At 40.1% G+C, this 27,551-nt stretch overlaps 2 protein-coding genes across 2 annotated transcripts; both read left to right on the forward strand.

Moving 5' to 3' along the window:
* Positions 1-2,521: 2,521 nt before the first annotated feature.
* On the forward strand, positions 2,522-12,389 carry LRRD1 (leucine rich repeats and death domain containing 1). The gene is made up of 5 exons (XM_033166124.1): positions 2,522-4,983; positions 9,686-9,884; positions 10,413-10,574; positions 11,460-11,580; positions 12,124-12,389. Exons 1-5 carry the CDS (start codon positions 2,614-2,616, stop codon positions 12,302-12,304), a joined length of 3,033 nt encoding a protein of 1,010 aa, XP_033022015.1. The 5' UTR covers positions 2,522-2,613; the 3' UTR covers positions 12,305-12,389.
* A 2,772-nt stretch (positions 12,390-15,161) lies between these two features.
* On the forward strand, positions 15,162-27,301 carry LOC117056063 (lanosterol 14-alpha demethylase). The gene is made up of 9 exons (XM_033166120.1): positions 15,162-15,260; positions 17,500-17,676; positions 18,455-18,581; positions 19,706-19,880; positions 22,781-22,900; positions 23,293-23,488; positions 24,392-24,487; positions 26,185-26,353; positions 26,812-27,301. The coding sequence occupies exons 2-9, from the start codon at positions 17,524-17,526 to the stop codon at positions 26,982-26,984; spliced, it is 1,209 nt and encodes a 402-aa protein (XP_033022011.1). The 5' UTR covers positions 15,162-15,260; positions 17,500-17,523; the 3' UTR covers positions 26,985-27,301.
* Positions 27,302-27,551: the final 250 nt, after the last annotated feature.

The following is a 27,551-nucleotide window of genomic DNA, read 5'->3' on the forward strand; positions in this document are numbered from 1 at the left end:
GATGGATAATGTGATATAACGAAATGACCCTTCCTTTCGTCTTACCACTTTGTCCTCTCACTTATTAAAAGAACTAACAGGGCTTTCTTAGGTAAAACTAAACTCCCACTTCTCCCTGTAGCCTTTAAGTAAACCTTTCTCTTTTTAAATAAAAGAGAGTCCCTTTTCAGCACCAACGTGGCCAGGTACCCTTTTACTCTCTAGGCAAAATATGAGACTATCCCTTGTGTCCACAGTATGAGGAGTTCAGCCACTAGAAATCCCCTCATGTAAAAACTCACCTCTGCCCTAAGGTAACTTTGTGACACCCTGGGTCTGTTTCCCTATTTTGCCCTCACAGTGCCCCTCAAAGACACACCCTCACAGTTCCACTCTTGAAGGAAATTTTGTCTTTTTAATGAGTGTCCACACAAATGAGTTTCATGTACCTTTGCTGGAAAATAATACAGACGACTTTCTGACTGGCACTTAAAGATGGAAATTTATTTGCTTAAGATCGTAATGGTTGCATTAAGGTTTCTCTGCGTACAAGCTTAGATTCAGTGGTGATATCTTTGTTAATCATATAATATATAACCTTACAACTACCTAACCTAAACCTACTCTCACAGACCTTCTTTTCAACCACCCCCACACTCCCTCTCCCAAGCACCCTCTCAACTGACAAAATGGCTGCCCATTCTCTTTAAATATTCAGCCGCCCCACCCCTCATGGAATGTTCAGTCAGTTCAATCTGGAGTCTGCGTTAACCCTTGATGAGCCGGGTTGAAAAGGATATAATAAATAGTACAAAAACGTCACAGATAACACAGTTACTTGTGCTTCTGAAGAAAAGACTTCCATTAAAGCTTGCTGGAGGGCACAAGGAGAAGGGGACGACAGAGGATGAGATGGTTGGACAGTGTTCTCAAAGCGACTGGCATGAGTTTGGCCAAACTGTGGGAGGCAGTGGAGGATAGGGGTGCCTGGTGTGCTCTGGTCCATGGGGTCACCTAGAGTCGGACACGACTGAACGACTGAACAACTACAAAGCTTGCTGGAGAAAACCACAGGAAGGTGAATGACAAGATAGAGGATGAGGGGTTTCTGCACCTAGCCTTGTGATGTGCCTATCACACATACAGCAAAACTGGCTGTAGCTCAAAAATCCTGAGCTATTCTGATGATTGGTGGTATCCTCAAACTGCTTATTGCCAAGCTCCACCAAACTAAAGGAAGCCACAGTTGCTCCAGCAACTCATTCCAAGAACATTAGGTCAAATTGCATTGGCCACAGCCGTTGTGAGTTACAGTGTAGTTGCTGAGAACCACAGCCCAGAGAACATGCATTCCCTACTGGATCATTCATCAGCTGAGTCACAAGTTCTTCCATCAAGCCTTGCCATTCAAGTCTGACCAATTTACTACCTGGGAATCATGCACGATACCACTCAGATTTGTGTTCTCTGCTATGAAAATTACAATACATTGATCAAGTGTCAATGGGTAACCAGGGTGGCAGTTATCCTTACAAGTGCCCATAGGTCCACTTTCCCATATCTTAGCTGTGTGAAAGCAATTTTGAGTGGGGCCCTCCCCCTGCACCCTTGAAGCACCTCCTGGTTGCTTTAACAGAATCCCAGAATCACACTTAACTCCCTTAGGGTCTGAGTAACAACATACACATTCAGGTGGGTAGCCATGTTGGTCTGACGCAGTTGGTGGGGGTGAAATTGTCTAGTAGCACCTTATAGACCAGGGGTCAGCAAACCTTTTCAGCAGGGGGCCGGTCCACTGTCCCTCAGACCTAGTGGGGGGCCAGACTATATTTTTTTTTGGGGGGGGGGAAATAATGAACAAATTCCTATGCCCCACAAATAACCCAGAGATGCATTTTAAATAAAAGAACACATTCTACTCATGTAAAAACACACTGATTCCCGGACCGTCCGTGGGCTGGATTTAGAAGGCGATTGGGCCGCATCCGGCCCTCAGTCCTTAGTTTGGGGACCCCTGTTATAGACCAACTAAGTTTGTTCTGGTATAAGCTTTTGTGTGCATGCACACTTCATTTTTGTGCAAAGCAGAAGAAATATATGGAGCAGCGGTAGGGAGCCTGTAGCCCTCCAGAGATTGCTGGGCTGACTACAGATTCCATCATTCCTGACAATTGGCCATACTGGCTGCAGATTATGGGAGTTGAAGTCCAACAACATCTGAGTGCCCCTTCTCCTTAGATCTGGCAAAATTGGTAATCCTCTCAATTATGCCCAGAAGTGGCGAAATTGTGTTGTAAATATCTGCCACACTTAAGCATAACTGAACTTGCTGAATTGCTTTTCAGTGTGAGGAGAGAAATGGGCCAATCAGGATTATGCTGGAATGGAACATCCACTTGAAATGCAGTGGCAGTTGGGAATTCTGAGAGGTGAGATAGGAAGGGAATGTTTTATAACTCTTTTGTTTCGTAAACACTGCCGCTTTATATGACAATTTCATCGATCCTGCTTGACCTCAAATTTTTTTATATTTAAATTCACTGCAAATTTGTCATGCTGCTGTCTGTTGTTTCTGTTTCCTTTTTCTATAGAAGGCTGGAATGAGCACATACTTTCCATAATAAATCATCAATCATGTCTGGGGGGGAAGAGGAGCAGCCCCCCGATATAAGTCGAGAGGGAGCAAATGAGGAGGAGCAGCCCCCCAATATAAGTCGAGAGGGAGAAAATGTGGAGCAGTCGGCCAATATAAATCCAGAGGGAGAAAATGTGGAGCAGTCGGCCAATATAAGTCCAGAGGGAGAAAATGTGGAGCAGTCAGCCATTATAAATCCAGAGGGAGAAAATGTGGAGCAGTCGGCCAATATAAGTCCAGAGGGAGAAAATGTGGAGCAGTCAGCCATTATAAATCCAGAGGGAGAAAATGTGGAACAGTCAGCCAATATAAGTCCAGAGGGAGAAAATGTGGAGCAGTCGGCCAATATAAGTCCAGAGGGAGTATTTGAAATCTCTCCAGCGATTTCTGAAAATGCCATAATGGAATTATTAGAAAATCTTGATGCAACTGAAGATGTACCAAGTCCAGTTGATGAAAATCAGAGTGAATCTAGTCCTGATGACACTATACTTAAAAAAACATCCCCAGAAGTTCTGGAAGCAGATTTGAAACCAGATGCATTACAATCAGGTATAATTTCATCCACAAGCATTTCCGCTGATGAAAAGCCATGTGTATCCAAGGAGTGTCTCATGGAACAAATCACAGAAAGCTCTTCAGAGGTTTCTGAAAAGGTTATTTCACGTTCCACAGAGAAACTGCAAATGCTTAAAAAGCTAGAAGGAATTTTGACGCCTGACACAATTAATGCTGAACTTCTTGCTTATCTGTATGCTGAAGGATTAAGTGAAATCCCTTCATCTTTTTTTGAAGGGCGAGCTAGAAGAAGTTTATTACAATCTTTTGAGAATGCTACAATATCTGAAATGAGATCAGCAGAGAGGCTGTCTGAAATGATTGATGATGGCAACGTTCAGCTAAATGCTAAAGGGCTGCTTGAAATTCCTTCAGGAGTTTTTGACATTCAAATGTTAAAGTATTTGCATTTAAACAATAATGAAATCAAAACCATACCAAGAGACATAAGATTGTTTACAAACCTAGAAATATTATCCATAGAAAGAAATCAGTTAACATCTGTACCTACTGAAATTTCCCTACTTCACAGTCTTAGAACTTTAAACCTCAGTCATAACCAAATATCACACCTCCCCGATGGAATTTCAAAACTTTCAAGACTTAAGTGCCTTTTAATAAGATATAACAACATTGAAAAGTTTCCTTCTGCTTTGGAAAAACTTGAAAAATTAGAAATTTTGGATCTTAGTGGAAATAAACTAACTCTGCCAGACACCATGACTACCATGAAAACTTTGCATATGCTCTACTTAAATTCCAATAAAATGTCTATATTCCCAAAGGCTCTCTGTTACCTTCCAAATCTATATAAACTCAGTTTGTCAGATAATCAGATCCAGAGTTTACCAAAAGAAATTAAAGAACTAAAAAATTTAAAAGAACTTTTGCTAAATAACAACAAGCTGATATTTTTGCCTGTACAGCTCTTTCAACTGATAAATATAGAAAAACTGAGACTGGATGATAACCAGTTGGAAAGTCTATCTGATAAAGTGGAGAATTTACAAAAGCTTCGGGATCTCAGTCTTGCAAAAAATTTATTCGAAAATATTACAGAAAATATTTGCAGGTGTACTATGCTGGAATATCTGAACCTAAGTGACAATCAGCTTAAAATCTTTCCTCCCAATCTGTACAAATTAAAATGTCTGAGAGAACTCTACATAAACAGAAATAAACTGATCTTCTTAGACGAACAAATAGCATACTTTAAAGACCTTTCAGTTTTAGAGATATCAGGAAATGCTTTAATGTACATCCCTGTTGAAATAAAAGGTTGTACAGAACTTACTAGAATTGATTTGAGTTGCAACAAGCTGTCCTTGTTTCCAGTTGGACTGTGTGCACTAACTGCTCTTAAACACCTAAATATCAGCCAAAATTATATTTCAGAAATAACAACTGAAATTTCATTAATTAGAAACCTGCAGTATTTAAATTTTAGTAAGAACAAATTGCCCTCATTTTACATATACTTGTGTACTCTTGCCAAATTAAGCTACTTAGACCTAAGTAACAATCAAATAAGTAGTGTTCCAATAAATGTTCAAAAAATGAGGTCTCTTCGGGTTCTGCTGTTACACCATAACAGATTCGTTTTGTTTCCCAAGGAGTTATGTGTGCTCAATTGGCTTAAGGTACTTGATATTTCAGAAAATAAGATACAGCTCATTCCTTCAGATATTAATCAACTGCAAGAACTAAAAGACTTAAATCTGTCAAATAACCAGTTTGCATCATTTCCAAATGAAATATGTCAGCTTTCATCGCTGCAGAAATTAACATTGTGCCAAAAAAGTGGATTGAAGGTAAGATGGCATTTAAAATATAAGTTTGTGTTATACATAACTTTGTACTGTATACCAGACCTTTGTAACAAAGTTTACACTCAGTATGTGTCACTGCTTCAATGTGTTTTTCAGTCTCATCACAGCCTGCATTCAAGCTTTGCACATTCAACTTACATTTGCCTTTGAGTAAACCCAGGTTTCAGATGTTTTTGTATTGCTTACATGCCTGTTTAAAAAAAACAACACCCTTGACTAGAGGCAACAAAGCTAAAGGGACAGAACTAATCCATGAAAAGCAATGCCTCTTTCAAGTCATTTTCAATTCTCAGAAAAGCTATCGCCTGTTGTTACCCTATGCAAAAGTAATTCAGGAAAACGCGTTTTTTCTTGGACATGGTTCCATGTTGGACCAAGGCAGAGCAACAAAGTCCTGAGGAGCTAAGGAAACAACCTAAACATGAGAAAGCAAGAAAGGCAATAAAAAGTGCACGAAAACAATTATAAATTCTACTAAAACCAGGAAGTTTTTAAAAAATATAAATGGTTAAAACAAATAAATTTTGAATGTGCAAATAAATCATGAAAAATTCTTGCTTGGCAACTAAAAAAGAGGCAAAAAGAGTTATTAATTAATAGAGTGAGAAGTGAAGGTAAAATAATAGATAAACAAGAAGAAATTAGAGAATGATTTGTTAAATATTATAAAAAAAATTATATAAAAAAGGAAATGAAAGTGAATCGGAAATAGTTAATTATCTCCCAAAAAGAAATATTACTAAGCTATCTAAGGAGAAAACACTTATTGAATAGCCCAATAACAATGGTGGAGGTGGAACAAGCCATATCTAAAAGCAAAATAGGGAAATCTCCAGGGACAGATGGCTTACCAGCCATCCATTACAAAAAAAATAAAACACGTATTATCAGTACCTCTAAAATCATTATTAAATAAAATATTAGAAGGTAAACTACCAGACACATGGAAAGAGGCACACATAGTACTGCTTCCAAAACCAGGAACCAATAGAAAAATTACACATAATTATAGGCCCATTTCATTATTAAATACAGATTACAAAATATATGCAGGAATATTTGCAAACATAAAAATGGTTCTAAATGAAATTATAAGCTATGATCAAATTGGGTTTCTTCCGGGCAGAAATATGTCGAATAATAAGAGAATGATTATCGATGCAGTATAATATTTAGATATGCACCCTGGGGGAAAAGCAGCATTTATGTTTGTCGATGCTGAAAAGGCTTTCGAAAATGTGTTATGATAAATTATGGAAAGAGATTAAAAAGGATTTAGAAATTTGGCACAGATTAAAATTATCATTCTGGGGAAAAATAGCTGCAATAAAAATGAATATTTTTCCAAGGATATTATTTCTATTTCAAATGATCCCGATAAATTGGAAAAGAGAATGGTTCGACATATGGAGAAGAAATCTATTGAAATTTATATGGCAAGGAAAGAAGCCCCGTATCAAGTATAAGTTATTAACTGATAAAAGAGAAAGAGCAGGTTTCAGAATGCCAGATTTAAAATTGTATTACAAGGCTTGTTGTCTTTGTTGGATAAAAGAATGGATAACATTGCAAAATACAGATTTGCATGATTTGGAGGGGTACAGCAATAGATTTGGTTGGCATGCATATCTCCTAGATAACAAAATGAAGGTCCACCAAGGATTTATGAACCATATACAGAACGGGTCATGCTACGTAACACAGGCGTGCTTAACACAAACACCAACCCCCCCCCCAAAAAAAACAGAAGTTCACGCGTTTTTGCTGTTCTGTGCACCTGCGTCGTGTGCACACACTCCGGGGAGGTCTTCCGGGTCGCGGAGGTTTGTAAGTCGAACGTACACAACACGGAGCGTACGCAACTCAAAGTATGACTGTAATAAGGAAGTCTCTTATTGAAGTTTGGAGAAAATACCATAGATTGTTAGAGCCAAAAACACCCTGGTGGGCAGCCCCATTAGAAATGATTTCAAGGAAAAGGGGAAATATGGAGAATGCAGGGCCAACATATAAAGAAGTCCTAACGGAAGAACATAATAAATTACAGTTAAAACCATAGAATTAATTAAAGCAATTCTGTACTACCTGGTTGCAGTACCATCAATTATATAATAAGTTCAATTATGATAACAAATTAGGTTTCCGAACAGAAGAATCAAAATTTCAATTAGAAATTTTGAATACCCCAAAGAAGAATTTATCCAAAATGTACAACATATTACTAGAATGGGAACTCAAAGATGAACAGGTCAAAGACGTAATGGTTAAGTGGGGACAATATATGCGATCACATTAGACCAATGGGGAAACTTCTGGAAACATCTTAATTTCACCGCCTGTATTACTATCAAAGAAAACATAATGAAGATGTTTTACAGGTGGTACTTAACCCCTGTAAAACTGGCAAAAATATATAAATCAATATCAAGCTTATGTTGGAGATGTAAGACCTCAGAAGGATCTTTATATCATATATGGTGGGGATGTGAAAAAATTAAAGAATTTTGGGGAATTATACATGAAGAATTGAAGAAGATATTTAAAAAAACAATCAATAAGAAACCATTTCTTTTGGGAATAGTAACAGGTGACATCCCCAAAGATAAGGGAAAAAAATTCTTATATGCAACAGCTGCCACAAGATTATTAGTTGCAAAAAATTGGAAAGCAGAAGTTGTACCACATTAGAAGAGTGGCAAAATAAATTTTTTGAAATGACTGAATTAGCAAAAATGACGGCAGCAATTAGAATGCAATCTAACCAAAACCTTAAACAAGAATGGAGATGTGTAAAAGAATACATGAACAAAAGAGGTGTCAATAAGAATTTATTGGTATGCTTAGACTGAATTCATAAAGATAAGATAGATCAAGTTAAGTCATGTAATCAAACAAAAAGGATTAAATAATATTAAGGTACAGAAATACAATCTCAATAAGAATAACAAACAAAATGACAAAATAGGAAACAAAATAGGAAATTATTTCCAGTAGCACCTTAGAGACCAACTGAGTTTGTTCTTGGTATGAGCTTTCGTGTGCATGCACACTTCTTCAGATACCTGAAGAATACTTCTGAAGAAGTGTGCATGCACACGAAAGCTCATACCAAGAACAAACTCAGTTGGTCTCTAAGGTGCTACTGGAAAGAATTTCCTATTTTGTTTCCTATTTTGTTTCGACTATGGCAGACCAACACGGCTACCCACCTGTAACTGAAACAAAATGACAGAGGAAGTCACACACGGGTGAAGGGACACAGGGGGAAAGAAGATATGGGGAATGTCAACAATATAAGGAAATGTGAATATGATACTGTATAAATATTATAAGCACAATATGTATGTTCAAATGAAATGTATGAGTATGTTTAAATGATGTGTATAATAATTACAGTAACAATTTCAGTGTTTCAGTGTATCTAAAGAAGTGTGTATGCACACGAAAGCTCATACCAAGAACAAACTTAGTTGGTCTCTAAGGTGCTACTGGAAGGATTTATTTATTTATTTATTTTGTTTTGACTATGGCAGACCAACACGGGTACCTATCTGTAACTGGAATTTCAGGAATGTATAAGGATGTAAATCATAAATGTAATATGAATAAATAAATAAATAAATAAATTTAAAAAGGAAACTGGGGGCTAGGAAAATTAAATCTGTAGCTGGGATTAGTACCAGGACTACTTCCCTTATTATTCAAACCATATGCCTGAAACATTTAGTTTATGTTGTTGGTCTGGGTGGTTATTCTAGTTTCTTCCTTTGAGCAGAACTTAGTTTGCCTATCTGCCTCAGTGGTTAGAATGAGCAAGTTCAGTTTAACGAAGTTCACTGAATTAGTTTAAATTCTCTGAACTACCCCTGAAAATAGTTCCTCTAATTGCTTACTTTCAACAAGTTCCAGTTCATCTTCAAGTTCATTATCTTACATGTGCATTTTCCTCTTTAGACTTTGCAAGGCTTTAAGATTAAAGACCATAATTGTTGTGGGAAATAAACAATTCACATTCCACTGTGTGTACCTTGTGGTATTTTTCTTAGTCTTCTCAAGTATATTTTCTACTTCAGCAGAGCAGATCGTAACATTCTGAATGCTGTTTTTTTTTTAATGGGGATGATTTTGATGAACTTGAATCAAACTGTGATTCAAATGCGAACTGAACTAGTTCATTTTGTAAAGGGAAAAATGAGAACTGGAATTACTTCCTCTTTGGACATGTTGAACTTAAACTTGAACTAGTTTGTTTTTTTAAAATGAACTTTCCCAGCACCGATCTACCTGACACACTAGACATGCAGTAGCCACTGTGGGCTTGAGTCATAGGAACATAGGAAGTTGCCTTATAACAACTCAGACTCTTGTTCCATCCAGCTCAGTAACATCCACAATAATAGACAGCATGTCTCCAGGGTTTTAGGCAGCAGCCCCTCCCAGCCCTACATGGAAATGCTACGTTGCATATTATTGTGTTTTTATATTGTAAACTGCTCTCTGATCCTTGGATGAAGGGCGATAAAGAAATTTAATAAAATTAAAAGTAAGTGCTAGGAGTGACCTTGGGACCTTTCTGCATGCAAAGATGTGTTCTGCCACTGAGCTATGGCCCTTCCCCAATAATGTAAAAAGCCTCTCTGTATAAATGTGTGTTGCTTAACTCTTATGTACTTTTTATTCCCAGTTAAAATCACTTTCAGAAGAACTATCAAAGCTGACCTGCCTAAAAGTGCTTGATGTATCTCATAATGAATTACAAGAAATGCCAGAAAGCTTAGGGGAAATAAAAAGTTTGGTTACTTTAATAGCGAATAACAACTGCTTAAAAAAGCTTCCTCTGAATTTTTCAACACTCCATAACTTACAATGCTTGAATCTCAAAGGTAAGGATTTAAATGTTTAATGTCATAAGAAAATTCAGGCATAAAATGCTATAGTCCCAGTCCAATGTCAGCAGTACCTGCGCAAAAATACGTTTCCACTCCCAGATCAGGTATAGTGAGTACACAAACGGCTTCTGCAACTGGAACACATGGCATCCAGCTGCATGTGTTATTCCATTCTCTATGTATCAAACTACATGCAGGAGTTGCAGGAGTACAACTGAAGGACTCTAGCATTCTGCTCATGTTATTCCAGGCCAGAGCAGATGACAACAAAAATGAAGAGAAGGAAAGTTATAAAATTATGACTTTCTTGAAGAGAAAACATGCACCTTGAAAACATGTTATTTTTTTGTGCTAGCTGTGCTTGAAGTTTGTGTACATGTTGTCCTCCAGCTGCTTCCTGAAGAGACATCTCTTTTACAGAAGTTGCTAATGGTGCTATCTATAAAGTGGGACAGTTGCCTGTTTGTGTCCAGAAATGCTCCAGATTAACATAATGCAAACATTATCCATTTATTTTGCCAGAAAATGAAATGCTACATTTGCCTAGCGACCTGCACCTTCTTTTGGAACTGAAGGATATAAATTTTGATGAAAATACTCTGATTAGACCTCCACTGGAAGTCTGTAAAGCCAAGCAACTGCTCCCCATAACACGCTACTTAGAAAGCGCTGATGAAAGAGATGGTAAGTTTAAAGTAAGTTTCTCACAGCATCACTAGGGATCTTAGATCAGGGATGGGGAACCTGTGGCCCTCCAGATGTTGCTGAACTGCAGCTCCCATCAGCCTCAACCAGCATGGCCCACCTTAAGGTATTCTGACACCCTGAGAAAAATATAGAGATCCCGAGATCCTGGAATTCGTAGACTTCATTGCCCATCCTTGTTCTGTGGCATGTCTATTCTAATAGGGTCCAGATCACCTTCCATTCTATACTCAGAAATGCACAAAGCAGCCAGCTTCACTCTGCAGCTCTTGGTAGGTCCCTCCCCAAGGTGGTCCATCAGCTCATCTTGTCTACTGCCTATCCAGGTCACTTATGTGAAATCTTGCTTGTTGCCTGCCCTTTCCTTGCTTCTCCATACCATGAGGTCTCTATCTTTTCTTCACTCCCTCATATTCCAGAGTAGCAGAAGCATGTGGTGGGTGCATGCAGGGAAGTTAAATGTCAGACATTAACAAAAAAGATGGCCTCATCCAATTTCCCTGCGCATCCACCTAAAGTTTTGTTATGGTAAATAAACCAGGGGTAGGTATTTGTGGCCCTCCAGCTGTTTTGGAGTACAACTCCCATCAACCTTGAGCATGCTGGTGGGAGTGCAGGGCTAATATTGTAGTTGGAATCCAGCAACCTCTAGAATGCCACAGGTTTCCCACCTTTACAAACTACTAGCTATCTCTACACATTTCCAGGTATGTTAAAAAATCAGCATTTTGGCTCTATCCTCTCTGTCCATAAAAGCGTATAATTAACACTGCCACCAGTTGTTAAAAGAGTAAAGATCCTTGGATTCATGAATAAAATCATATGAACTGCTGTTCTGTAAAGTTTATGATCTGCTTATTTTAGAAAAAATCTTGGAGAAAGTACTGAAGACCATTGCTAGCAATATCGCCTTTGAACATTTTGAATTTTTTTGTCAAAAACTCCAGCTTAACAGTATTGTAATCAAAACAATAGAAACTGACAGGTTAGTGATACGTAAAATTTATTCTCCCCCTCCCTTGGAACAGGTTCTGCTAATTTCACCCATCTGGATTTTAAGTTTTATGTTTTATAGCTTAATTGATACACCTCCCCGTTTAAGGGAGCAATCCTAACCCCCAATTCATGCTCCTGGAAGGAGTTCGGTTTGGGTGGAAGACTGACTGTCACATAAGCCCCTACTGTGCCCACTAAAGGTGCAGACTGCTTGGGAGTTAAACATGCTGCCCCCCTCTGGGTTTTTTGGGGTGAGGGCAGAGCACAGCCAGCCAAGGATTTCCTGGGTCTTAATCTGGCCCACTGACAAACGAGGGGGGGTCGAATTTGGTCTCCTTTGTTGCAGCCGTCTTGAGCTGGCACAGCACACCCTCTGAAAACTCTTGACTTCCCACCTTCCACCCTGACCAGCAGGAGCCAGCAGGGTTGTGGTTGTCACCATCATCCCCAGGGCCACGTCAACCAGTTAGGATTGCTGTGTAATTAATCTGAAGGAGTTTAAGCATCTTCTCTGTGTATTTTTTTCTATTAGGACTCTTTTGTTGGAAGAAAAAGTTACTCAGGCATTGAACCACTGGAAAACTGCAAATCAAAACCTGTCTCCGGCTGCCATGACAGACCAGTTAATCAGAATACTAACTATGGCTGGCCTGTATTACCTGACCAACAAAGTGAAATCTTTAAAACTCTGTTCAAGACTGGTAAAGTTCTAAAGAGCAAATAATATTGGTATTTTCAGTTCTGTTGCTTGGGCACATAAGATAAGCTGAATAAAATTACCTTGTCAGAAGTCAGTAATTTACTGTGTTCAATTAATTGCTTTTGCTGCTTTCAGTTAACTCTGATTTCAACCAGGCTTTTAAAATTAATTTGCCTCCCATGTTTTTTATTACTTACACACACACACACACACACAACACAAACAACAAATACCAGTAATGGGTATCGGTCACCAAGTACAAAGCAAAATCCATTCATGACATGTATAAAGCAGAATAAAGCAGAAAATAATAGCAGCATGTTAAGTTAAATAACCAGGCTAAAAAGATGTATGAGTTACAGCAGGGTCTAGGTTCCTCTGGGTGAAAATTAATGAATAAACATAAACTGATCAGTATCAAAAGCATAACAGCGTTGTGCAAGTTTGTCAAAGTAATGTTTGCGAAACACAAGCTCTATAACTACATGAAGATCTTTACCAGATAAGGTTATGTCTTTGTATCACAGGCTGTACCATAAGAATATCCTTGCCATTGTACCTTTGAACTGTATATATGTCCATCATGTTCCCATTATTTTCTCCTATTAAATAGTGGGTGAACATAGCAGACTACACAGTGATTTTCAAGCAACTCTCTTTATTCTCAGGCTGGAACAGAACTGAACTGAAGGGCTGAGCCAGCCTGCTTATATAGTATTCAGTAACATGCAACAGTAATGACTTGCTCTCTAGCTACCCAATCCGTGAGCGGCAATCTCAAGACTTCATTTGCATGTGCGGACCTGAGTGAGAACTGCAGCCACGGTAGGCAGTGAAACTACCTGTATATACACAACACCCCTAGTGGCCTAGGGTGAGAACTTCAATACATACCGGTAACATCTCCCACAAATTCTACCCTATTTTTCGCTCCATAAGACACACCCGACCATAAGACACGCCTAGTTTTTAGAGGAGGAAAGGGGGAAAGCCCCATTTGGGGGGGGGATCAGCTCAAAGTAGTGCAGCTTCTTTTACAAAGGGGGAAAGCCCCTTTTTTGAGGATCAGCTCAAAGTTGTTGAGCTTACTTTGCAAAGGGGAAAAATCCTGTTTTTATGGGGTTCAACTCACAGTTCTGCAGCTTCTTTTGCAAAGGAAAGGGAGCCATTGCTACAGTTTGCAGACAGATAATCTAATCAGCCAGTCACATGTCGCTGGGGAAACAAACAGCCTCCTCCTGCAGAACATTCAACAATGGAGGCCTGGGCAAGGGGGAGGGGCTGGAAAGGGAGCCAGTGACCTTTACCTCTCCCAATTGCTTAATCAGCTGCTCAGCGGCTTCCTTTCAATGCCCCCTTCTCTCTTTGTATATAAAAAAGCATGATCTGCTTTTGGCCCCTGGGCAATTCGGCTCCAGGGACCACGCATTCGCTCCATAAAACGCACAGAGAGTTCCCCTTGCCTTTTAGTAGGGGAAAAGTGCGTCTTATGGAGCGAAAAGTACGGTAAGTCATGTCAGAGGAATTGACCTGGCTCTTTACTGCATAGAGTCTTGCGTCAAGCAGCTCTATAGACCTTTGATGCTAAAAGCTTTTTATTTTCCTGTATGGTGTGGCACTGTGCATGATAAGTTTAACAGAACAGCAACACGGTGGTCTGGTGAAGAAGAAAAACCACAGCCTGGTCTGTTTCTTGTCTACTTAACAGAGACTGGAAAGACAGAATCAATCGAAGCTTTTCACAGCATGGAGATGAAGGGTTTATCGGGATTACTGATGAAATAAACCACTCAGGTGCGTGGGGGGGGGGCTTCTCCGCGTTTGCCCTTTTGACTACTAAGCATGGCTCCTCCTCCCTTTCTCCACAGGTATTTGTGCAGGCAGCACCCCAACCTCTTATCACGGGGTTGTGATTATTATGGGAGACCGTTTGGGAAGGCGGCCGCTTCTCCCTACCTCAGTGCGCCTCAGCGCTCCTCCAACCGCTGCGCCGCCGCCGCGGTCACCCTGTGGCGGCGCGCTCTCCGATTGGCCGCCGCGCCGCGTTCGTCAGATGGGCAGAGATCGGCCCAGCTCCCGCCGGCGGAGGATAGGCCACGCCCCTCCGCGCGGCTTCTCTGCGGGAGTTTCCCGGCGTCCGAGTCCGCGTCGGTCCTGGTTCTGTGTGCCTCGGACGCCCGTCAGAGCCGGGAGGATGATGGCGGCGTCGAGCTTGCTGGAAGCGGGCTACTCCCTGCTAGAGAAGGCGGCTGCCGGCAACCCGCTCTCCCTCTTGCTGGCCGCCTCCGCTTTCGCCCTAGGCTTGGGGTACTTGCTGCAGCTCGGCTCCCGCCGGCGGCACAAGAAGACCAGCGCCGGCCAGGTGGGTAGCGGGGGGGGGGCAGAACTTGAATCCGTGCGGATAGTTTGGGGTCGCAGCAAACCGGGCAGCGGGAGGGGAAACGGCGGGTCCTTGCAGCATGTGCATCCAAGCAAAGGCAGCCGCCGCCTTGGAATGGGCAGCCAAAGAAGGAACAAGCGCACTCTTAAGCGTCTGCAGAAATCCCCCTTTCCTCAAACTCCTTTGTTTTGTTCCCAGAGAAGGAATCTGTTGTCAGAGTAAAGAGCCCGGATGCTCGGCATCTTTTTAATTTTTATAGATGAGTGTAGGTGAAAAGGTGGAGGAGATTCATAGGGGCGGTACTGCTCCCTGATTCCCATCCAAAGCGGAACAATGCATATTAAGCAATATTCTGTCATCCTCCCCCCCCCTTTTTTTTTTAGAGCCAGCCTTGCCGGTTAGCTCAGTTGGTTAGATTTAGTAAGAGCTGCTTTTTGCTTAACTGTACTGTATAACAAAAGGCCTCCTCCTCCTCCTTCTTCTTCTTCAGAATTACCCGCCTTTCATTTCGTCGAACGTCCCCTTTTTGGGACACGCGATTACATTTGGGAAGAATCCTATCGAATTCTTGGAAAACGCCTATGAAAAAGTGAGTCTGTAATCATTTTGTGGTGTAAGTGTTAGGGCTCCAAAGTAACACAACTATTCAGAATACTTGAGCTTAAATTATTCTCTGAATAAAATTCCAGAGACTGAAGTCTCATAGGCTAGCAATACATCACATGCAAATATGAGAACCTTGATGCTACTTTAAAAAAATAAAAAGCTGTTTTAGAAGAGGATTTTAGAATGCGTAAGTGCGGTTCGAGTGCTTTCTCTGTATCAACTCCTAAATCCTCCTCCAAGTGGCTTCTTCACCTCATTTCATGTGGGGTTTCTGTGGTTCATCATGGATGTTCGAGATTTGAGTTCTTCTCGTGATTGGTTATGCATTTGAGTATATGAGCCTATTGAGACTGATAATAATGGTGTGCCCAAAACCTTAACTAAAACAACAGTAAGTTAAATCAATATTCTCATTAGTAGTAAATGAGTGAACAGGGATGTGGTTAACAGCAACACATTTTTCATTTTTTAAAAATGTGTTTATTAATTTTTTTTTCAAAATATCAACAAGACATATAAAATCAACTAATACAACAACTACAAACACCACAAATACAAAAACTTATACAAACTACAAAAAAATACAAAAATGAAAAACAAAGACAACAAATTATTTCTTAAAAACTGCTTCTTTCCTTAACATTGTTGCTAGACTTCCTCATGTCAACCCTTCCTGTGTTCATTGTCCTTCATCTTTAGTAATTTCTTTACATTGTCGAACCATATTTTCCAAAAAAATCTTATCTATTTCTTAAATTATTTACTTAAATCATTATTTCACATTTCATTAACACTTAACATAATTCTAAATCTGCAGTCTAACATTTCTTCCAAGTTCTTTCTAAATTTCAATCTTACTATATTTTTTTCAAATACATTTTATATTTCTTCCATTCTTCTCCCACTGCGTCGTCCCTCTGGTCACAGAGTTTCCCGGTCATCTCAGCAAGTTCCATATAGTCCAAATTTTATGAAGATCCACCATAGATGGTATATGTCACCTGAAAGACTTGCCAAAATTAATAAATCAGGAAATAATAGGTGTTGGAGGTGTAAGGACAATATTGGAACTTGGTTTCATATGTGGTGGACGTGCCCGAAAATTAAAATCTTTTGGAATATGATACATGAAGAAATAAAAATAACTAATCAAAACATCACATAACAAAAGAGCAGAGATTTATTTATTAGGTATAGTGAATAGTGAGATCCCAAAAGAAAAAGTAAATATTTTTCTATATGCAACTGCTGCTAAAACCCTGGTGGCACAACACTGGAAGGGAAATTACATACCAACGAAGGGAGAGTGGCAGAGCAAACTGTTGGAATATTTGGAACTTCCAAAGTTGACCGATTATATAAGACAAAAGCCAAAAAATATGACACAAAAACAATGGAAATACTGTACCTCAATGACTATTTAGGTAGACAAGGAGTAAATGAGAGATATTGGTTGTGTTTAGAATAACTGTGTGATGACATAAATATTTTTAGAGATGGAATTAAGAAATGTTTAAATTGTTGGTAGTAAGAAAATGACAGATGAAAAATGCAGATGCCAGAAAAATGAAGTGTTGTAGTCGGCTGTGGAAGTCATCTATTGAGAGATTAAAATTAGAAGGTCTCTGTTAGAAACCTTCTACCTTTCCTATTTTTTCATTTTCTTCGCTTTCTCTTCTCTCTTCTCACTTCTCCTTTGTCCTTTACTCTCTCTCTCTTCTTTCTTCGTGCGATAATTGGTTATTTTCTGTACTTAATCTATTAGTTCCATTACCCGAAATGAATTTAATGTAAAATTCAAGCCTTATATTTATCGGGAATGTAATATGTATTTTATCGGATGTATATATTTTTAATATGCAATAAAATTATTATTTTTTAAAAGAGCTTACCGGGGAGCAAGGGTGACGTTCTGAGCACCCACCGGATCTCCATGCCCCCAGGAAGCTCTTCCTGGGTTTCTTCTGGGGTCCTCAGCGCAGTTGCGGACTCTCCTCCCCCTTACCGTGTCGGGGACTCTCTAAGCGAAATTCCCCCGACCGATTGCGATGGCACCCAACTAGAAGTCCCACAGCTATTTATGTTTTTTAAAGCAGTTACTATACATTTTATGGATTTCAGTGAAAATTCTCACTATCTTTGCTGTATGATAATAAAGTCACATTCTTGTACACTTATCTTCCTGGCCCTTCATTTCCTATCTTCTCGATTTGTCTCCACAGTACGGTCCTGTATTTAGCTTCACAATGGTGGGGAAGACGTTTACATATCTCCTGGGTAGTGATGCTGCTGCTCTTCTGTTCAACAGTAAAAATGAAGACTTGAATGCAGAAGATGTGTATTCACGTCTAACCACACCTGTCTTTGGCAAGGGAGTAGCTTATGATGTACCCAACCCAGTATGTGTTTTTTTCCATTTCAGTTTATTTCATGATACATATAGAACACAGCAAGTTGCTGTAATAAAAAAAAGTTAGCTTCAATTACTCATAAGTATTGTTGCCATATTCAATCTAATACAATTAGCCAAACTAATGATAGAAGTTGAAATAGTAGACAGCACAATTTTATAGCTGAATACCCACTCCAGAACTGCTGATACACTCTATTGGGGTGCATTGTATTACTTTATATTTTAACTTATGGTTCACTTCAGAAAGAAGTTATTAGCCTGAAGGCATTTTATATAAAAGAGTTGGATCAAGACAAATTTTTGTGCATACGTAAATACTTCATAGTCTGTTTTATTATGTCCTTAAAAATTGCCATCTTTGCAATTAGTTCTATAATGTATTATTGGTACAAGCCAGCCAAAGTGAAACTGATTCTGATGTGGGAAGAAAATGGAACATGTGTGCCTCACTTTCTCCTACTAAAATTAGTGGTAAACAAATCCTTACCTTTTTGTTAGTTCATGCCTAAAACATACAAGTTGAATACAGTGGTACCTCGGGTTAAGTACTTAATTCGTTACGGAGGTCCATTCTTAACCTGAAGCGTACTTAACCTGAAGCACCACTTTAGCTAATGGGACCTCCTGCTGCTGCTGCGCCGCCAGAGCACGATTTCTGTTCTTAAGTGGAGTTCTTAGCCTGAAGCATACTTAACCTGAAGCGTACTTAACCAGAGGTACCACTGTACTCTGTTTTGTAAATCAACATTGTTTGCTTTTAAAAGGTATTTCTGGAACAGAAGAAAATGCTTAAAACCGGGCTGAACATAAGCCAGTTTAAAAGCCATATACCAATAATTGAAAAAGAAACAATGGAATATTTTAAAACTTGGGGGGAAAGTGGAGAGAAAAGTAAGTATACTGTTTGAAATGTTGCACTTCTAGTTGAACTAGGTCATTCTGGAACAAGCGTTGATGTATCAGATTGCAGTGAATTATTTTTAACTTCTTAGGTGTATAGAATCCTACATCAACAACTTCAGGGCAAATAAAATACCCAGTTGCTATCTTATGGGCAACACATAATGAAATAAAAATGGCAGGAAAAATAACACTTATGTGCTCAGTTCCAGACCTATTTTTGCATAAGGCTTTGGTGCTTGCATAAGGCTTTGGAGTTTGGAAGGTTTGCCTCCTGCTTTTCCCTATGCACACTGCTTGAGTAAAAATTGTAGTGAATGGCTACTCATTGGCTCCATCGTGATAGATAACTGTTTTTGTTTTTTCCTCCTTGTTATAATGACCCGAGATGATTGTTTGAAGGGTACACTTTCATTAAAAAAAGATTTTATTTAAATTTGAAAAAGAATACAAAGATTAATATCAAATTTATTTTTTATCAAGGCTAAGAACCAATCTAAATAAAACACAAAGAAGAAAGAAAGAAAAAGTACTTTCAGAACCTATTCTAGGGTTAATGTAAGCCTTGTGTGATGTTTTCATCCAATTTGAGCTATTTCATCCCTATGTAGGACTGAAAATGCACATGTAAGCAGTTCTGTTCAAACAACCTGATGGCACATTTCATAATAGCATGTGGTGAGGAATGGATTTAGTTCATGGGTCTGAAGTTTCTAGGTTGTAGGCTCTCAAGTTAGATGGGATTTTATAACCCTGTGTGATGGATTACCAGTACTCTAAATCTGGTTTCAGCACATTTTGTCTGGCCCATTCCTTACCGCATATTTTTTAAAAAAGAAATCCACAATAAATTCTGTCACACAACCTCTCCCACAGACAGAGGTAAGATACTCACAAGGTAACAGGGTTACAAGGTACTCTTAGGGCTGCCTTTACTTTTACTTTATTTTATTTTTCATGTAAAAACCATTTTCAGCATCTAGAAACAGTAGCTTATGCCACACACGGAAATGGATTGTTTTCATTTATTTTTGAGGTTCATTTTCATGGTAAATGTGAATTCTTCCTCTGATTTACTGAATTCCCATTAATGTACTCTTTCCCTCTGTGCACAGACTTGTTTACAGCACTTTCAGAACTAATAATTTTGACAGCAAGTCACTGTTTACATGGGAAGGAGATAAGAAGCATTCTCGACGAGAAGGTAGCACAGCTCTATGCCGATTTGGATGGGGGATTTTCTCATGCAGCTTGGCTTTTGCCAGGCTGGCTGCCTTTGCCCAGCTTCAGGTACTAAAAAACTTGATTAGTAGAGAATATAGTTAATCTAATATGCATTCATTACATTTTATCCTGCCCTCCATAAGGAGTTTTGGGCTTTCTATGCCAGTGTTTTTCAACCACTGTGCCGCGGCACACTAGTGTGCCGCGAGATGTTGCCTGGTGTGCCGTGGGAAAAATTGTGTTTATTTGATTCCTATTCAAGAGAATAACTTTATATATAGTCAATATAGGCACAGAGTTAAATTTTTTAACATTTTCTAATGGTGGTGTGCCTCGTGATTTTTTTCATAAAACAAGTGTGCCCTTGCCCCAAAAAGGTTGAAAAACACTGTTCTATGCAGTTCTCTTTCCTTGGTTACATCATCACAGCAACCCTGTCAATTAAATTGGTCTTAGTGATGTTTGCCCAGTGAACTTCAGGGTGGAGCAGGGATTGCTGACAGATTTTGAAAGTCTTGTCAAAGCTCTAGTTTAGCAAGCCTCCTATTATTGTATTTCGCCATCATCCTAATTAGCACATACTATTAGAGAGATTCCTATTTTTTTTTTTAGAGAGATTCCTATTTAAGCCACTATCAAAAATGGATCTTACCTTATAATTCCAAATGTTGTATCACTGTTATCTTCTAGAAATCTACCTCCACAGGAACATCACCTGTAGGTCCTGCAAAGATGTCTATCATAAAATATCTTGTTAATCACAGTATCTTTTAGGTCAAATCACTGATTAATTGAATCCTGAAAGGGATTCTGAGCAAGCTTGTGTGAAGTGTTGCTTGACACTTTTTAAAAGGCAACTACTCCCTTTTAAGCATTACAACAGATGAGGGTGGTTACACATGAGTAGATGGAAGAGAATACACTACCTTGCAACTAGCTCCCAGTCTCTTAGCCATCCACAAGAGACTGGGAACATTATATCTGCATTGGCTCTTCAGAATAATTTTAACATGGATTATGTTGTGCTGTAACCTGAGATGCTTAACTTCACTAATGTTTCAGTTCAATTCCAGTTTACGCTACTATACTTCTTGATGTTTTGTTTCTTTACTGAGTGCTGCTAAAACAGAACACTTAGTATTTAGCTTAAATATTAATTTGGTTTCACAGCATTTATTTTTGAATCCATAGCCACAACATTCTATGTACCGTGTTTCTCCTAAAATAAGACACCGTCTTATATTTATTTTTCCTCAAAAACCCCCACTATGGCTTATTTTCAGGGGATGTCTTATTTTTATTACCACAGATTTATAAACGGACCAAGTGAGAGCCATGAGAAGTACTAAATGTGGGTGCAGGCTGCCAAGACTGCACAGCTTATGTACATTCTCTGCTAAACTTTTTTTTTTCTTTAACACAAATACAGTGGCAAGTATTTTTTTTGGGGGGGGGGAGGAGTAATTAAGTCCCAATCCCAAAAGATTAACCTACAAGGATAGGGTCCCCCTGGAACCTAGGGAAAAGCCTAGCAAGTCCCCTGTCCAAAGTGTTGTGTCAAAATGGTGAAATAATAAAAAAACAGAAATTAAAAACTGTTTAGCCATGGGAGGGGGGAGGGGAGATACCCACTTATCTGGCTCGGGGCTCCGCGCAGCACGGTGCTGCTGCTCCTGGGTTCTGCTGCTGGGTCCCGCTGGCTCGGGGCTCCGCTCGGCGCTGCAACAGCAGCCAGTTGCGGGCGCCAAGCTGGCAGCCCTCCTCGGCCGGGCCAGGCGGAGGCGAGGCTGCGGGCTCGGCGCGCTCCGATCGGCGCTGCAGCGGCAGCCCTCCTCGGCTGGGCCAGGCGGAGGCGAGGCTGCGGGCTCGGCGCGCTCCGATCGGCGCTGCAGCAGCAGCCGCTTCCAGGCACCGAGCCGGCAGGCCGCCTCCTCCTCCTGCCGTGGCTCGTCACTCTCGCTCCGTACGGCAACCGTGCAGTAAAGAAGATGGGCAGCAGCTGGAGGGCGGCTCCTCCAGCAGGAAGGAGGCTTGGAGGTGCGGGCAACCTCGCATCTTCCTTGGCGCCCTCCAGAACTGCGGCCAGCACTACGGCTTATTTTCGGGGTATGTCTTACATTTTGTGAACGATTGAAAATCCTGCCATGGCTTATTTTATAGGGACGTCTTATTTTATGAGAAACACGGTAGGAGTCAGTCCTGCTTAAGGACCTATTTGCTCTTTATGTGGTGTGGGAGCTGCTTCAGTGCAGCCCCTTGCCACCCCATAGAGGACCGCCAAATTCCACTGGTTTTTATGCCAGTGTTGCCCTGATTTTCAAAAGGGGAAATAGCAGCATGAGAAGGGAGCAGTCTCCCTTTAAACCAAAACAAAGCCTCCATTACTGTTGGTGCTAGAATATGAAGTACAGATTAGAATGTGGATTGTTTCTCAGCATGCCAGTGTTTGCCAGATATGGAAAGAAGGCCCCACCTTTCAGGTAGGAGTATCACATTAGCCCAGGGGTCAGCAAACTTTTTCAGCAGGGGGCCGGCCCACTGTCCCACAGAGCTTGTGGGGGGCCAGACTATATTTTGAGGGGGGAAATGAACGAATTCCTATGCCCCACTATTAACCCAGAGATGCCTTTTAAATAAAAGCACACACTATACTCATGTAAACAGATGCTGATTCCCAGACCGTCCGCAGGCTGGATTTAGAAGGCGATTGGGCCGGATCCGGCCCCTGGGCCTTAGTTTGCCTACCCATGCATTAGCCTCTCAGTAAGTATGCTCTTGTATAGAACTGTAGGATCATCTAGTCTTTTAAGTTTGCGTAAATTGATACAACCTTTTAAGGAGCAATGCAGGCAACATGCATGGCATGTTGGAAATTGGAAACTGAAATGTAGAATTCAAACCCTATAGATTAATTTTTTCCCCTCTTCTAAACACGCTGTTACTTACATGGATTATTTTAATTTCAGGCGCAGAGATAGAGCCCACAATAAGATAAAGTCCATTTTTTACGAAATAATTCAGAAACGACGGAAGTCTTCGGCAAGAGAGGACGACATGCTTCAAACACTGCTGGATGTTACCTACAAGTATGTGATGTAGCAAAAATGTTGCTATTAGTTCCAGAAAGATCTTTTTCAGCTCTTGAGTTTCCAACAACTTTTTATTCAGGAAAAATAAAAAATACCAGCAGAGCAACTAGTAGCCTGACTTATATGACGTACAGCAGGCTTTTTTTTGCAGTGCCAACCCTTCCCCTCACTGCAAATGCAGTGGAAGGGCACAGTATGAATATTTCTAATAAATTGTACTAGCAATCCTGAAATGATTCTATGTATTTTGCTTGAATTAATTTGAATTTGTTTTAGCAGAAATGAAAAACAACAGCAGCCACCCAGAGGATTGTGTCCACGAAATCTGTTTTTTCACTTCCTTATTCATGTGGCACATATGACCTGTTTTGTCTGTTTTTTAAATCTAGAGATGGTCATTACCTATCAGATGATGAAATTGCTGGGATGCTTATTGGGCTGCTGTTGGCAGGTCAGCACACATCTTCGACTACAAGCACTTGGCTTGGCTTCTTTTTGGCTAGAGATAAATCAATCCAGGAACGATGTTATGGGGAGCAAAAAGCAGTGTGTGGGGAAGACTTGCCTTCATTAAGCTATGACCAGGTTTGTAGGTTCTGTAATTCCTTTTAAACATTTCTGCGTGAATGCATGCAAGTTCCTTCAATGTTTAGGTGGAATTAGTTGTGAGAACAGGTTTTCAGAGGGCTTTTTAGTTCTTGGTTTTTAATTATGAGTGAAGTTATATCCCCTAAATTGGGAGGGCCCAAATTGGTGGGTCTTCCTGTTTGGCGATGCCATGTCCACCTGCCCTACATGTAATACATGATGCCAGGTGTGGGGCAGGTATAGGTGAGTCTTGGCTGAAAGGGAGCTTGCGGGCAAGACTGATTGGCAACGTCTGCAAAGTCTTTTACAAAAGTGCTATTTTCCACAGTTCTTTGAATGAAGTTTCTGAACATCTGACAATCAGCTGCTTCTCAGATCTTCAGGAAGCCCGTGAAAGCCTTGTGTAAAATAGCAGGCAGAAGAGCTCACTTGCCATCGGTTAGAATAAGGATGAGTGAAGATAATTATCTGGCCCGCTGGGCTAGAGAGGTTCCTACCATTGCCCTAGCTCAGTCAGTAAAAGCATGTGACTCTTAATCTCAGGGTCATGGGTTTGAGCTCTGGGCAAGAAGATTCCTGCATTTCAGGGGATTGGGTGGGATGATCCTTACGGTCCCTTCCAACAATTCTATGATTCTAGGTGTAATGAGAGTTAGTTTGGACCAGAGTTAAGATTGAGCAGTATTATGGATGCTAATGTCAAATTACATGCAAACACGTTTCTTTTTCTCCAATTACATAGAGGAAAATGTCTTTTAAATTGCTTCAGTTCTGCTGGAAGATAATGATCTGCTGTTTAGCTTCATGCTAAATTATGGTTCTTTCACTAAAGGACTTTGCAGTACGTTATCTGTATAGATATGCACAAAAATGACAAGGTTTGTTTTTACTCATTTGTAGCTCAAAGATATGACTTTATTGGAACTTTGCTTGAAAGAAACATTAAGACTTCGACCTCCTATAATGACTATGATGAGGATGGCTAAAACTCCCCAAGTAAGAATCTTTCTTTGTTTCAGCGATATGTTAAAGCAGAAATAATACTTGATGAGGCGTTAAGTGGAATGTGTGGTGGGGCAGAGCCACCTTCTGCTTCTCTGGGCAGCGGAAAAGAAGAGCCAGTGATACTCCTGCTGGTGAACTGTGACCCTGACCTCACCTCTTCCAACTAGGTAGCAGTGATGTTAAGGGGGCAGCTCTGTCCCACCACAGGTGCCACTACTGACCAGAAGGGTAAGCTCCAAAAGCAATACGAAGTTGCAAACATTACTTTCATTGACAAATACAGTACAAAAGGTGGAATAGCTCTAACCTCTTGATTTCCCCCCTTCTAAATGATGCGATCAGTTAAAGTAACTGTGCAGACACAGTTATGTATGAGGTTGTTGTAGTACCTAGAACTTAATACATGGGCAAAGTAGTCCTTGGAGGCAGGGTTGAGGAAGAAGGGAGTTTATGGAGTTAATGCTTACTTCCAAAGCCCTGCTGTGTTTACATTGGCCAGGGTGGAAGGTGGGGATGGGAATAATCTCCCTCCCAAAGAGAATAGACTACATCAGCCTGAGTAGGGTTGTGGCTGGTTTGAAGACTTCTAAGGAAAAGAGGAACTAAGGTTTTCCACAACATGCCCCCTTTCCATTCACTACCATCCTTGGAGCACTAACAGCAGAGAAGTGGCAATGGTGGAGCTTTTAACTCCCACAAGGATGACTCTGGTGCTGGACCTCCCTTTCTGACTGCAGAGAAGAAACCCTGTGCTATCCTATAGCCTCTCTGCTGCTCTTCCAGGAGTTCAGGACTGCTGCTTGCCTTAAATTATTTCCAGCACTCAGCTGATTACTGATGTGTTAAGCAATATCTTAATGACATTTCAGCATCTTTGTCAACTACCCTGGTATAAAACATTATCGGCTCTGCATTTAGGCCCCAACATACTTGTGTTGGTTTTTGTTTTTTGGTTAAATAATAACAAATACTAGGTATATAAAAAGAGAATTCCCTGGATGCCAAGATCCAGGTTCGGGACAAGTACTTTTTGGTGAGAGAACCCCAGCAGAGATTTAAGAACACAAAACACGCAGCAAAGTAAAGTGCTGTTGGATCTTTAAAATATTCCATTCTAAGTTGCTTCCAAAGTTCCCCACTTCCCTTAACATAGAAAAAGACTAGACGTTTGGTAAATTAAAAATGGTTTACTAATAAACTCTTCAAAGGACAGATTCATGTACCTTTTCCATACAGTATACAGAATAGGGGGTAGTAAAACTTAGGTTCTAAAGTAGTGTTTCTTAATTATTTGGTATAGACACACCAAGGCTTAAGCCATGTGGTCTGAGCTTGGAGCATCTAGCTTAGACTTCCTTATTGGTAGAGTTCACATGGTGGAATGGAAAGAACAAAGGCTTGATCCCTTCCTCCCAAGGTGAAGAGGGGGCCAAGCAGGACAGCTTACACTATGGTCTTAACCCCTTCATGCATTAATTAGTCTTAAGCATATTGGTTATATGAGGCTGGATGTCCCACAACTTGAGCAAACATAGAGAAATGCCTTAGCTAGGATCGCGATAATACATTTCTGTTGATGACTGTTGATACATGAGTGGTACATGAATAGTATTAGTAAATCAACTACCCAAACTTTTGATGGGTTGAATTTGAATGTACACTTGATAAAAGTGTTTTCTTGCTTTTAGACAGTTGCTGGGTATACAATTCCACCTGGTCATCAAGTTTGTGTATCTCCCACTGTCAATCAGAGACTTAAGGATTGTTGGACAGAAAATGTAGATTTCAAACCAGAGCGTTATCTCCAAGATAACCCCGCAGCTAAAGAGAAGTTTGCGTATGTGCCGTTTGGTGCTGGTAAGTTGGTTGTAGTAGATGTTCTCTAAATAAGTGATACAGTCATTGCCACCTTCAGTCATTTAAAAACAAGCAAGCAAAAGACTTGAATTTAAAAAAATAATTTGCTGCATGGATTGGACACCTCTGTCCGTCCTCATGTTTTGAAAAGTGGAGTATCAGTGTCTCTAGCTAATCTCTGAAAATGCAGGCACTTGGCTAATAAACAGTAACTGTGGATCCAACAGGTTAAAGGCCTCCCCCACCGCAACCTATTTTTGGTCCCATGAAGCAGACCTTGTTACACCTGCATGGGTGGGTTTTGTTTTCAGGCTTCCAGTTTTGTGGCATCCTGTGTCCCTTCAGCTGCCCCCCCCCCCGGGGGAGTTTAGCATTGCTCCCTTATACAGATCTAATTTTTTGTGGTACAATAATGTTTGCAAACGTAAAAAATAAAGACACTTTTAATTTTCTTTTAGGTCGTCATCGTTGTATTGGAGAGAACTTTGCTTATATTCAAATTAAGACAATCTGGTCAACGCTTCTGCGTTTGTATGAATTTGATTTGGTGGACGGTTATTTCCCTACCATAAATTATACAACCATGATCCATACACCCACTAACCCTATCATTAGATACAAAAGGAGATAAAACAGCACAACATAGCTTCTTGCAGCTGAACTGCAGGGACATTTCTGTACAAGTTATGTGAAGACAGTTAAAAGGAGTGGCTGTTCCTAGCCTATAGTATTGTGAAGAAATGTGGAAAGTTTGTGCTATTGGGAGTACTAAGTGGGGGGTGGGGATGTTTGCTTCTTATGTTCCTATCATTTCTTACCCTGTACTTCTGATTCTGTAATGTGAATGTGTTCTAATATATGTGCCTTTTAAAAGAAAACTATTAATCTTTGGTAGGTTTAGAAATACAAACCACAGTTTTTTAAAATGTAAATGTGATTAATGAGAAAGTAATTTGGTTTATTTAAAATGTTAAGATCCTGCTTCATTGACTCCAGTAGTTTCACTTATCTAAACTTGTAAAAATCCTGGTCTAGTGGAATGCTGATTAAGCCAAAGATGACTAATTATGAGAGCTGTAGAACATAGAAGTTATTGTTTTCCAGAGGTGACTTTCTGCCTGTGGCAGTTCCACTTGCAAAGCACTGGATATAACCCTTTGTTTTTAAATTGGACAGTGCCAAAATCACAACTTTTATG

The sequence above is a fragment of the Lacerta agilis genome, chromosome 12 (genome assembly GCF_009819535.1).
Source record: "Lacerta agilis isolate rLacAgi1 chromosome 12, rLacAgi1.pri, whole genome shotgun sequence".
NCBI lineage: Eukaryota > Metazoa > Chordata > Lepidosauria > Squamata > Lacertidae > Lacerta > Lacerta agilis.

Coding starts and splice junctions, on each gene's coding strand:
- LRRD1 (XM_033166124.1), top strand. CDS start 2,614: ATGTCTGGGGGGGAAGAGGAGCAGCCCCCCGATATAAGTCGAGAGGGA. Junction 4,984..9,685: donor GCCAAAAAAGTGGATTGAAG/GTAAGATGGCAT, acceptor TTTTATTCCCAG/TTAAAATCACTTTCAGAAGA. Junction 11,581..12,123: donor AAAACAATAGAAACTGACAG/GTTAGTGATACG, acceptor TTTTTCTATTAG/GACTCTTTTGTTGGAAGAAA.
- LOC117056063 (XM_033166120.1), top strand. CDS start 17,524: ATGGTGGGGAAGACGTTTACATATCTCCTGGGTAGTGATGCTGCTGCT. Junction 18,582..19,705: donor GGGGGAAAGTGGAGAGAAAA/GTAAGTATACTG, acceptor CTCTGTGCACAG/ACTTGTTTACAGCACTTTCA. Junction 26,354..26,811: donor GTATGTGCCGTTTGGTGCTG/GTAAGTTGGTTG, acceptor ATTTTCTTTTAG/GTCGTCATCGTTGTATTGGA.